Source organism: Cygnus atratus, chromosome 2 (assembly GCF_013377495.2).
Source record: "Cygnus atratus isolate AKBS03 ecotype Queensland, Australia chromosome 2, CAtr_DNAZoo_HiC_assembly, whole genome shotgun sequence".
Classification (NCBI taxonomy): Eukaryota; Metazoa; Chordata; class Aves; order Anseriformes; family Anatidae; genus Cygnus; species Cygnus atratus.
The window spans coordinates 21,770,776-21,784,309 of NC_066363.1; the positions used below are offsets into that span (position 1 = coordinate 21,770,776).

At 38.0% G+C, this 13,534-nt stretch overlaps 1 protein-coding gene across 1 annotated transcript in view; it reads left to right on the forward strand.

The window, feature by feature from the left end:
• Positions 1 to 9,432, forward strand: part of TRDMT1 (tRNA aspartic acid methyltransferase 1) — a 30,663-nt gene extending 21,231 nt beyond the window's left edge. The window contains exons 9-11 of the mRNA XM_035545376.2: positions 2,603 to 2,660; positions 4,152 to 4,281; positions 8,698 to 9,432. Coding sequence (XP_035401269.1) covers positions 2,603 to 2,660; positions 4,152 to 4,281; positions 8,698 to 8,798 — 289 coding nt within the window. The 3' untranslated portion in view covers positions 8,799 to 9,432. The remainder of the gene's footprint in view (positions 1 to 2,602; positions 2,661 to 4,151; positions 4,282 to 8,697) is intronic.
• The last annotated feature ends 4,102 nt before the right edge of the window (positions 9,433 to 13,534 follow it).

The window sequence follows — 13,534 nt, forward strand, 5'->3', positions numbered from 1 at the left end:
TTCTGAGGCCAAGGGTAAGTTGCTGCTGTAGGCAATCCAGGAGTTCTCTGAAGCATCAGATTTAGAAAAGACCCTGAATGGAGCAGAACGGTGCTGAGTGGTTCAGATAATCGCTTTTCTGTGGTACCTGTCTGGTGTCTTTCTTACCAGTCATACTGATCACCAAATTTGAGACTGGGAAAAAAAACAACAACATTTTCCCCCAGTTATGATCAGTCTTTAGTTTTCTCCGGCAAGGTTCATGTGCTGAGGATAATCCAGATATGCCTCCTTCAGTCATTGCTATGTCAGGGACCTCAAACACTGATATTACATAAGTGTTTTTGCCTTTCTCCCTTTGTCATACCACTTTGTCTTCTGAGGATCAAATGGCTTTGGTGGAGTACAGGGCAAAGTGTAACTGTGATGTGTGAGAGAGAGAGCAGAACCTTCTGACCTTAGACTCCTGGCTAATTTGAAAACAATTGCCGAGTTCCTTGAGAGAGTACAAATGCCGTGGTTTCTCTAGGGAGCATGTTTGTAGTGACTGAAGTTCTGAGAGAGGAAATGGGCCATTCTGAAGGACAGAGTAGATGAAAACTATTTCTTTAGTTATGATTACCCTGGACCTACTTGTAAGTTCTTGCTCTACTGACAAGAGATACCTCCTAAAATAGAGTAATATTAGTTACAGAAACTCTCTCTAGCATTGTGGAGTTCACCTTTTTATTAGTCAAAATATAGGACACAGTATACCTAGAAATAATATATTAAATGTGTAAAATTGAGGTTTTTTAAAAGCTTACAGGAATAAAGCTGGGGGATGGGGAAACAGTCTTGAGTCAGGTGAAAATTAAGACTGCAATTTCTTAAGCCATCTGCTTCAATCATTTTAAGTGGTAATGAAATGTCCAAAAATCAATGCTTTTTTTTTTTTTTTTTTTTTTTTACTGTGGCAAAACTTCCCATCTTTAATTATGTTCTGAGTCTAAGGTAGGAATGCGAATTTTTCTGTAGTCAGCAGCTGCAATAACAATTAATAACAATCCAGCTGACATTGGCCATCTGGCCACATTTTTTTTGTAAAGGCACCACCTCAGAACAAAACCAACCCCCCATACCATTCATTTATAAAAAAAGGTATGGTGGTCTTCATTTTTCAATATGTTATGTTATCTTGCTACAACAACCGGATTATTTTTTTTGTGTGCATTCTTTACTGCAGTGACAGTTATTTTGACTGGAGTATTTTATATAACATGGATCCTGTTAAAATTATTTTTCCTCAATAAAACTCTAACTACCACTTTGAAATTTATCCTCATCTATTTATTATGGCTCAGATATGCTCATCTGAAATAAGATCAGATGCCGTGTAAGAAGATGAGGATTCCTCAGTACTGCACGTGTTACCTTGTTAAACATGGCATTAGGGAATTTTCAGAGTGCTGCTATCCAGTTAAATGTTATATATTTACAACACAGTTCAATTTCACGTGTTTTTAGTCTGTATTAGTGTTCACATCATTTTGTCCTGATATGAAATACGTTTTGTATGTACTTAATTTTAAAAATTTGTGTTGGTCTCACTGATATTGGCAGAACTACTTGTAAGCTTTTCCAACCGAAGAAGAAATTCTAAAGATTTGAGCCTTACTGGGTCATTGTGTCTTTGCTGAAGGCCATATATTCCTTTTTTTGTTGTGGAGTTAGGCTTGAAACACAAGTTTGTTTCAGCTGTGAAGACCATGGTCTTTACAGTTACGCAGAGAAAACTAAAGGGTAGTATCTGTTAATGCTTGATGCAGACCACTTCCATTTGATGCATGGGATCTTCTGAAGTTCTTCCACTTTGCAAAAGCCAGCGATTGACTTGACTCAGTCTCTGTTTTTGTTCAGAACATTCATGTGTTATCATAGTTAGACCATCGGAGCATGTTTCCTAAAGCCCATGATTATACTTAAATGATAGCCTGGAAGAGAGCACAGAGTAAACATGTTGTTATGCAATCAACCACAAAGCATCCAAAAAAGCTGTATTATGGTTTTATAATGTAAATTTACTTACTAGTTAGTTGGATTTTTTTTCTTTTCTTTCTTTTTTTCTACTGCTCTGCATAGAAGCCATCCCCCATTCCTTCCTTCCCTTTGTGGAAAATGTGCAAGCAAGCAAAAGTTAAATCTGACTGAACTGCTTTGTTCCTAATGGATTGATCTAAAAGCTGCAGGATCACACTAATGGTCCTACTTTGAACATGAGCGGCCAATTAAAAACCTAGGACCAAAATGTTTATTTTGCCGTAGTGTAAAACGGGTCTTTGCAAAGTAGATGGGGCTTCCTGATGATGCTGTGCTTGAATTCCTTGGCTGGTTGCCTTATACAAGGCATGGGCATGGTTAAACCCTTGTGCACTGCTTTCAGACTCATCCCCAAAGATTATGTTCAGAGTCTACTGCACTCCAAGAATCAGCATTGCTAATAGGGCCTTTTGCTTTATCAATCCAGAAGACTGTTTGTTAATTAAAGCAAATGAAACTCATCCTGCATCCTTGCAGTTGTCAGTTCTGTGAGGTCCAATGAAAATACTCCTTTAAGATTGTTGCTGTTGTTGTTCTTCCTAAGGTATGGACACTATGTAGAAGGGACAGGCTCAGTTCTGCAGACAGCAGTGGATGTACAGGTAAGAAAGTCTAGACTAACATAAAAGAATGATTTGTTTTAAAACTTGCTTTGTTTGTCTTCTGCTTTGTTATTCTGAATATTATAACAGATATGCTTTTAAAACTACTTTTTATGGCAACTAAGTTTCCAACGCATCTACTTAAGAGTTCCTAAACAACAGTTTATTTAAATCAAGATTATACGTGTGCCTCTCTTTGTGGAGAATGAGTTGCTATTTTTTGTAGTGTCATGCAGAGATTTCACGGGGGTATTAAAAACCATTAAAATTGACTAATTCTGTGGACAAATTACAGTGCAATGCTGTGATTCTAGGGCCATTTTTGTATATGCGATTTGGTAAACATTGTCAAATGTTTAATACTGAATCACAGAATCATTTAGGTTGGAACATACCTCTAAGGTCATCTAGTCCAACCTTTAACCTAGCACTGCCAAGTCCACCATTAAGCCATGTCACTGTGCTCCACATCTACACGTTTTTTGAAGGCCTCCGGGGATGGTGACTCAACTACTTCTCTAAACAGCCCATTCCAATACTTCACAACCCTTTCACTGAAGAAATTTTTCCTAATATCCAACCTAAACCTCCCCTGGCACAACTTCCATTTCTTCTTGTCCCATCACTTGGTGCTTGGGAGAAGAACTGATCCCCACCTCGCTATAGCCTCCTTTCAGGTAATTGTAGAGCACAATAAGGTCTCCCCGAGCCTCCTCTTCTCCAGACTAAACAATCCCAGCTCCCTCAGCCGCTCTTCATAAGACTTATTCTCTAAGACCTTCACCAGCTTTGTTACCCTTTGGACACGCTTCAGCACCTTGATGTCCGTTTTGTAGTGAGGAGCCCAAAACTGAACACATTTGAATACCAAAAGTATTATTTATCGGGGAAGACATAGTATTTTGAAAAGTTCTGCTGTTGATGCTAAGTTCACCAGAAAGTGACTTTTTGGCATTGGGAAAGGTAAAAATAAATGTATGAATGAATTATCATTCACATATACTTTTACAAAGCATGTTTTGCAGACAGGCACCTCCTCCTGCACTTACATGCCATTCATTAATATTATAAAGTATTTCTAAGCATAAGAGGAATGCAGTTCGGAATTCAGAATAATCTCAGACCAAATGTATTAAAACAGCTGCATCTATACAGTTTAACTTGTGTGCATGGTCTTGCTGCTGAGTTATATTAAGTCACTATTCTGTCATTGACAAATGTTTCTAGTCCTTCGATTGTCTCATTCAGTATTGGCATGGCTTGTAAACTGGAGGAAGGCATGATGAATTGCCTCATGGCAACATTGATTTTGTTCTTGTAAGTGCAGGTACTGAGATATTGGCTGCAAAAATGTAACTCCAAACATACTTTCAAATTGTCTTTGGTACTGTGATAATCAAAGAAATATTCTGTTGTGATATGCTTTTTACAGCATAATTTCACATATTCTGCCTGCATAGTGATGTCAGTTGTCTTGGATATTCTTTATAGCTCGAATCAGTGTTTAAACACATTGAAAACTTACCTGAAGAAGAGAAGCTTATGAAACTGTCAACACTAAAACTGAGGTATTTTACTCCGAGAGAAATAGCAAATCTACATGGATTCCCTCCAGAATTTGGTATGTGCTTGCAAAGTACCCATTTGTACTTCATTCTTCAGAAATGCCAATGTAGTTTTTTATTGGGAGTAATCCTTGCATTTTGTTTTTGCAAGTTTTTTCTGACCACTCTATTCTTATGATTGATTCTTATTAATTGGCTAGCCTTTCTGTATTATTTTTTTTTTTACCATTCCACTATTTTATATATATATATGTATAATATTGAGAACCATCCTGTATGGTTAGGTTTATCTTCATAGACTAAGGAAAAATGTTTTGGCTTGAGAAATGCTATTACTGAATGGCAGTGAAGGAATATCTTTGTTTTAAAGTTGAAACTATTTACTCAGGAACCAACATTACCCACAACTGTGGTAAGTCAACATATCCTGCCAGTTTAGGATGCCTGTTAGTTGTTCTCAGTGTTTGAGCTGCTTGCTTTCTCCCTTCCAAACATTTGCAGCTGCTGACAGAAAGGCAGTTTCACAATATACAAATACTTCTTTGTTCAGGAGTAACCAAACTCTTCAGTTAATGATCTTTTAAGCCCTCTCTGTTTTCTAGAAAAGACAGTCCAAGCCATTGGTCAGTTACTTCATTTTATCACTGTTTTTGTGGAAACAAGGGAGTCAAGGAGCAAGACTGGGCAATACCAGCACATTGCACACAGGTCAACCAGAATTAAGCCTGCAGTAAATTCACCAGAGTTCCCCCTTGCTCACTAAAGAAAGAAGGGCAAGGAAGTGGAGCTGTTACTACCTGCTAAGGAACTTGGCCTGCTGCCGTCACATCAGATCAATGCATTGTCTCTCAGAAACATGAGCGTTCATAAAATAAGACACCACTGACCTTGAGTAGTTAGACTTTTCTTCAGTTTCCTCAGTGACTTCAGGATCTGAGGAGTGCTAATGGTTTGCATATATTTCATTCTGTTGCAGTTTTAGTTTTTCTTATTACTTGCAACTGCATTAAAATTATTATTACCTTAAAACAACATTATCAGGGTTGCAAAATCATCAGGTTTGCTACCACTAAGCTTGCTTGTTTAATAGTATTTGCAGGAGTGTGCTATGTTGAGTTAAACGTCAATGTGTGGGATTTTTCATACCCTGCCTTTAATAATTTGTCCTTTTTGCAGACAGCCTTTTTCTTAGCACTGCTCAGTTCTGTATTGACTTGGGTTGATGTAAAGAAATTTGAGCTAAACAGGACTGGTTTGGTCTTGTGTAGGCTTATCATGCTGTTTAACCTCCCTCTGAGCACCGAATTGTCAATTTTCTCTTTTTTAAATATGTTGCTTATAGTAATAGCCTGTGTTTTCCAAATGTTAAATCAGTCTTTGCAATACCACTGAGAGGTGTACTAGGGTTAACATTTCTTGCATTTTATGGAGGCAGAACCGAGGCACAGAAAGATTTATGTTTGAATGACTCCATTAATTTGGGGTGACTGGTTTGTGAAGCCTGACGTTTACTGTTTCAGAGTGCTTGGAATGATACTGAGCTTTCTCTGTTTCAAGCTCATCTTCAGGGGCAGCTTTGAGCTTCAATACTTCTGCAAGCCAGAACTGAACTCTCAAGACAAGTCAGGCTTCTGAATTTCAGGAGCATGCAGATAGTCACCATCTGCAAAGTGATCACTTAGCAAACTTGTCTCTTGTCACTAGAGAAATGCGCAGCAACTGGGGACAGATTCCAGCTTCTGCCTTAACCATGGGACCTTCTTTACGGTTCTTGCAGTTTGCTGCTTCACTATACCGCTTTTCCGGCTTCCACAACACATGAAACAAGCCTCTCGTCCAATGCCTTCCACTGTCATACACTCCTGATTCACATACACAACAAGGTTTTCCCAGTGCAGTGAGTCACGAGTCTGCCATTTCTTTCTTTTGTGTTTTAATCTAGACATTTCCCACTTTGTGCTTGGAAAGAAAAAAAAAAGTGTTAGCTCTAGGCTGATTGGGATCTGGTAAATTTAGCTACTATAAGTTTCTTTTCAGGATTTGCATATTATGTTTTTTTAGGAAAGACCTATAAGTTGCTATATTTATGGCTACAGTGAAAGGTGTATCCTGGACAGCATTTCTCCCATGTTAAATTTCAAGTCATTATTTGTGAAGTGTGAAATTTGCAGAGGAAGATGTGCTATCTTTCTCTGTTCCTGTGTTCTGTAGCAACATTTGGGCTGAAATGTTTAATGACTGAACGCCTGGAAATGTAGCCACTGCAAATATGTTCACCCAAGAAGCTAAAAAATGGGAAAACTATAAGCTGAAAATTAAATGAGGAGAATGTCAGGAAGCTTTATCATGGGTACTGTCATGTTGCTAGCTGCACTACAGTATTATCTGAAGAAACGTGATTGTGTCTAAATGGTTCTATATTGTAACAAATGGATGGCCTTTTCCAATACATGAGATCCAGAGCTAAAACCATTATTCTGTCTTAACATTAACAGATTTATTTGTGCTTTTAACATCTAACTGTATATCTAGTAATTGCACTATAGGTCAATGAAATAATGTGCAGTCATTTGTCTTAGTTGTTGTCACGGGTCCCACAGCAATATCATTAAAAGTGATCAGAGCGTTCTTGCACCTGCGACCTGCTTTCATGAGGGTGATGTCAGGGGGCCTTTTCCATTTTTCCTATTAGTAATGTAGGTAAGCTATTAAGAAACAAGCGGCAGCCTAGTGGAAAGCCAGCACTCTAGTAGTGCACGTCGCCAAGGCTTCAACATCACCAGGTAACGTGCAAGACCTAAATGATATGACGAGAGCTGTGCAGCAATTACCAGTGTGCTGTGAGTTTGTCCTTCTGATGTAGGCTAGTCTGGAGCCAAGAAGATAGAAGGTGAAAGATAATGTGAAGAGGCAGATGGAGGAGGCTTGGGATAAAGGAAACAATGAGCTCTGAAAATGAATTCAGGCTTTTCAGTTGCTAAGAGGCAGAAGGAGAACTGAAATTATCAGTGTTCAGATAAGCTTCTTGGCCTCTAAGTGCACGTGTGTGTGTGTGTGTGCATAAATACACTTTTTTTTATTTTTATACATGGTCTTCTAAAATGTGTAGATTTTGTACCTTATTCAGTGATTTAATGTGAAAACTCCATCTAAGGAAGTCTCTATAGGGGAACGCAAGCGAATGTTCCAAAGAGAGAAGAATGGTTGCCCAAATTTGAGTGCTGGGAAGCTGGGCAGAATGGCTGGAGCTGGCAGAAAATGTGTTTACCAAAGCAGTCCACGTTCAAGGCATTAATAACTGGCAGAGAAGTATGGAACAACTCCTCCAAGCACTTCCTCCTCGGCTTCCCACCCACTGTCCAGCCACGTTCTCTCCTGAGCTCTCTTTGGACAAGGACTTTTCTGATGTGCTCTGCAAACTTCAGAACATATCTATTGCTACTTTGCACACACAGTTTATGCACCAAAGCTGGGTGGTGATGACCTCAGGGTCAAAGTTAGGTGTTTCTTCTTAGGGAATGAGCAAGTAATTGAATGTGATCAAGTTTCAACAGCTTAGCAAATGATCCTAATAGCTGAATCACCACTGCTGTTCATTTTTCACTCAATCTGAAGCAAGTGCACTTTAGCTCACAGCTGGAGTAAGCTGAGAGTACAAGCAAGGGCAGTTACAGGAGACCAGCTGGCTGTTGGTAACTTTTGATTTTCAGAAGCTTGCTCACCTTTGATTGCACATTCAATATACAGCACACAGCCCTTTCACAATACCTGTACCAGTTTATTGTTTTCTGGTCCTCCCTTTTCTCAGCTAGTCATGCACATACAATGTGAAGAACATTTTTGATGCTGTCTGTATTTCTGAGTGCATTCTACAGGGTCAGCATTGAATTACATGGAAAAATGTTAAGGTGCTTGATCGTTCCCTGAATAAGCCTTGCTCATAGCTTAATCTGTTCTGGTGGTATCTTGCAGTGAGTCTCATTTGATTTGCCATAACTGGTTAGAGAACCTTAGATTGGAAGTACAATACAAAGCTTGTAATGAACTGCATTTCTTGACATCTATAGAATCATCTTTTCTTTCTCTCATGGCCACATTACTCTGCATGTTCTCTAGAGTAGCAGTTGTGCGGTGCTTTAGGTGCTGCTGCCCCTCCCTGAGACTGCTGGATGTTTTGAGCTGTATGAAGAGGGGCTAGATCAGCATTAGATACACAGCAGAACAACATTTTGAGGCTACTTCTTAAATCTTAGGTATGGCAGTACTATTCATAGAAGAACTGATCCAAATCCAGTAAACTGGTTGGAAATTATAGTTCGTGAATTTTAGGGCTGTGTGTTTGTGTGTATGAAATCTATATGTAAGCTGAAGTCTCTGATAACTGTATTAAGAACTGTTCATTGAAAAAGGAACAGACTAAAAGCTAGGAATAAAGCCGGACTAATGACACTGTATCATCTGTTTTGTTTTAGGCTTTCCTGACAAAGTAACAGTGAAACAATGCTACCGTCTCCTGGGAAATAGCCTCAACGTACATGTGGTGGCAAAATTGATTTCTGTTCTGCTTGGATAACTTAGAACATCAATCTGATGGTAGACTGGTGATGGAAAATGCTTTCATCTTTCAAGAGAAAGCGGATGGCAGCTTAACAAAATCCATGCTAACCAAAATATCTGCGCAGATATTTTGCTAAACAGTTCTGATGTGTTTTAGTAACTTGCATTTATGGTGGATTTGCAGTGTAGAAGTGTTTTATTTAAATGGAAGTTTCTGGGAATTAATTGCTGCATTTAGATGTTGGATTTAGTTTGCAAAATTAAAAGTAACAGTATTCACACATAGCACAAATGGTTAAACCATTTTGATTTTATCTTAAAACTATACTGTTGATGCAATATAAAAGGGCTGTAAATGCCAAAGCTGTTTTAACTAAGTGCAGAGACCAAGTTCTACATGCAAAATGTCTTCCTCTGTAAATATCAGTGATCCATTCTTAACAGATTCATTGTATATGTGATCTATTTTTTCTTTTGTATCCAATGAAACTATTAGATTCAGTATTTTATGTAATTTTTAAGAAGACGGTGTTATACGTTTGTCTGACCCTCTCTAAATACTTCCAGGTTTCTGGAACCAAACTGTGTCTGTCTGTCTGGAATGATTTGTCTAGGTGCAGCTGAATAAAAATATTTTAATATTATCACAACTCTGACAATAACTTGGCTGTTTTTGTTCTCGCTTACATTATCCAGGATGAGATCATTGCTCCTTACCAAAGACCTACATATAAAAGACATAAAGATATTTTAAAACTTCATGTCTAGATTCCTTTGGCTTAAGAAGTGTAGAAAAGCTATATGGGTTTCTTCTAAAGACTTCTTTACAAAACTTGATAGTAGTACTAGAGTTAAGAGTGTATTTCAGGATGAAATCAGTGCATATGGCCAGCCCGAAGGTCACAGTTCAACACTATCTCATAGACATAGACTGAATGTTTGTTGCTGTTTTTTGTTTGTTTTAATCATTGGGTCTTGTGAGTTCAGTATCTCTGTAACAGTAAGGAAAATTATGGGAAGACTGAAAGCCTTCTGAAGTAGTATGTGTTCAGGTTGTTACTTTCTGTACTAACAATATCATACTGGTATCTAGAGGAAGAAAACAGAAGAAAAGGTGAGATGATACTTAGTAAGCATCTGTTAGGGAGCTGGTATGCTACAACAATGAAGGATTTCATATATTGCTCATGGTTCCTGTGCACCAAAACAATTAGTTGTCAAAGCTGCCAATCCTGAAAAAAAGAGTGGTTTTTTTTTTCCACCCCCATGGGATAGTAACAGTCAGTGTGTATGGCGCCTAGGTTTGGTAATGCAGTAGAAATTAAAGACTACAGAGAACAGAAACCACTGTAGAGATACTGCAGCTATTCTGATCTGTTGTAGTCATCCTGAAAAAAATAAGCATGCTGTTGTAACTTTATGCCATACTTTTATCTTATGCTGACTCCTTGTTTATTTCCTCTTCAGTCTTGATTTATGTGTTGCTTCTGCACTGTTAAACTGGGAAATCCTTGGGCTGAGCTTCTGCAGGCTGTCTTATTCCTCAAGAGCATTGGGACCTCTTGGAGTGTTCCAGCTATGAAAGAGAACAGGAAATAGATTCTCCTAAAAGACCTCTGGGAGTAAGCTCTAGAGAAGTAAGAGACCACCTATCCTCAGGTGGCGTTTTGTAGTAGAGTAATAGGAAAAAGTACTAGGCTAATGGTAACTGTGCCTACTACTAAATTATGCGAAGAGCAAGTGTGTTTTTGACAATGTTATGAACCATAGTTATCTGTTAACATGGTGATTACTGTATAGATTTATCAACTAGATCAGTAACCAATAGCTGCATGGTTTTGTTCTTGGGAGGCATAATAATAGAAGATCTATTGCTATTTAAAGTGATCCAAATATTCAAAGAAAAACAAAGATCAGTTTTATACACAAATTGGGATTTCTTCCTGCTAAACCATGTAAATAGCCTGTTCATTTCAATTTTCTGTAATAATTGGCAAAATACTACTATTAACTCTTAGTTTTCAATTCCTTAATTTGTCAAACATTTTAATTAGTGTAAAGCATATTTTAAGTATTTATGTACTTTTCATAGTAAGTGGTATTAAAGTGTAATTTGCAGTGAATCTAGCAGCATCCAAAACTATGATATAGCACTACAGCCTGTTACATGGTGGTAGTCGATTTTAATTTGATATGATTGTGAAGACTCAAATTTGTTTACTAATCAGAGCTGTTTCTGAAGGAGGCATTTTGAAAAAAAAAGATATTTCAGAGTTGCAAATATGTATCTATCAATTTTGCTCCTGCTAACCCTGTAATACCAGCAGAGCTAAATTGAGTGACTGCTTCTTATCCCATCTGTTTGTCATTAATAGACTCATTACTGAGTGAGTGCTGGTGGGTTGCACCTGCTTGACCTCACTTGGTGATCATGTTGCTTCCTTTTCCGAGCAGTCTCCTAATAATAAGTGCTTTGCAGCCTACATCAGTGCAGCACTTTGCAGCTTCAGCTTAAGCATTTTCACGGCAATGAAGTATAATTGCAAAAGCAGCTGAAAGGTAAATGAGTGAAATCGGGAAGACAGCTCTGAAAACTGGAAGAGATTTCAAGAATCTGGTTTTTGTTTGCATAACTTGCTTATTCTGCACATATGAAATATATATCATTATCAGAGTGAGATGATATGGCTGAATTTCCTCAGCCTTGAGAAGTTTCAGTGATAGAAAAGGTGTCATATTTATGCAGTCATTTTTAAAGCTTGCTGATTGCCTTACAGAATGCCTTACCTACATGAGCTTGTTTTCATCTGAGTTAATTTTGGTATCCCTATACCCATGAAGAAACCTGTGTAATGGTGAAATTACTAAAATATCTTTTGCTTAAAGCAGTGGCTTGAATATTTTTGATACGTGAACTCAAAGTTTTCCAGTGGAGGTACATCCTTCCATGCAGGGAACATAAGGCTCCTGCCTGTAGTTTTTTTATTTCACCTTTTGCTGACCCCCTTAGGAGGAGTATGAGGTTTGTCAGGAATCTGTGTATTACAGCCTGGAAAAACACTGGTCTGTGCTAACGCTATCATATGTCTAAGACTTAGTCATGGGTAAGCTCAGTTTCTTTCCCAAGAGAGATCTCAACGGTAACAGCTGAAATCTGAACAGGTCCTCCAGTGCCTCAGTGACTGTATAATTCTGTGGTAGCGGTTGTTGCAAATTGATGAGACGAACAGAAAAATTAGCGAATATTTGTTGTATCTCAAGGATGAACTATTCATTCTCAGCTCACCCTTTGATTTTTCTGTTCTGTTAGCTTGCTATTCGTACTGAAGGTTAACACTCCATGGTCTTACTATATAAATGCTGAATTTATACACTCCTTCCACCCTTGAGGGAGCCAACAGCTCCTCCCAATTCAGTGTCATCTGCAAACTTACTTAGTATACCTTCACATCCTGCATCCAAGCCGTTCATAAAAACATTAAAGAGAACTGAGCCTATAATGGAGCCCTGGGGAATCCTACTAGTGACTGGCCACCACACTAACCCACAGATGTAACCCCATTTCCTATAGCCCTTTGAGCCCGATGCATCAGCCAGTTGTTCACCCATTGCATTATGTATTTGTATAGCTGTATGCTGGATGCTTTGTAAATTTATATGAAGTGAAAATCTATTAACAGTTTAATATATTTTGTCTCTTAGATACTTGAAACCGCGTTTGTGCTCTGTGTATTTTTTTCTGCGTTGTGTTTAAATAACAGGTCATATCAGTATGTAAAGTAGAAATAGTCAAGTAAATATCTGAGGCAAAGTAATGCTAAAGTATAAGAAATTAGGCATAAAGTCCAAAATGAATTCCATTAGGCATCCTCCTTTTGCCTGTGCAAATATAAATGTTCTAGTTTTACTGGCCTCATTAAGGGAAGTTGATACCTGTTTAGTAACAACTTGCTTGGATAGATAACATATCCAAGACACAATGGAAAATGAGTAGTGAAAATGTGTCAGTTTAAATGTTACTGTGAAGCACACGAACAGATTTGTGTTACTTTTATCTTTATTTGATTACAAAGGCTGGGGAACTTATATAGCTGTCCAAGAAAAGAAGTATATAGCGTTTGATGACCAGCCAGCTATCTGAGAGCACAAGAAAACTGGATCGTTCTCTCTGACTTTCCTCCACCTTGTCTTTTTGACTGTAGGAGGAAGCACGGACAAGGGATGTTTTTACAAGAGCTCTGATGAACACAGAAGCAGAATTAGAGGAACTAAATTAGTGCAATACTCCACTTTTAGTAAGAGAGAGTTGGGTGGCCACTCTGGTTGGGTACCTTCACTGGGGGTTGGTACTAAAGTTCAGAAAACTCTGCAACGAAAGTCTCTAAAATCTCCTCCAGTTGGGAGCCTCTCTGTTTTTAAACACAGGAATACATCCTGAAATCCCAGCATGGCTGAGAGCATGTTTATTTGTCCATGCAATGGGATGTTTTAATTCAAGCGTGGTTTTAATTTAAGGTACAACCTGGCGTTTGGAAGCAAAATGCATCGATGGTGCTAATGTGTTTTCTCATATAGTAATAAATAGTTTTAATTAGTTCAAATGTTTGTCTTGTGTATATTAAAAAAAAATAATGATAAATCATTTTGTTTATAACTATTACACTTTAGTATGGGATTCTACTCAGAACTAACATTTCTGAATGGCATTTTGACTGTATGTTCATCTTACCATGTGGCATTACTCAGTCACTG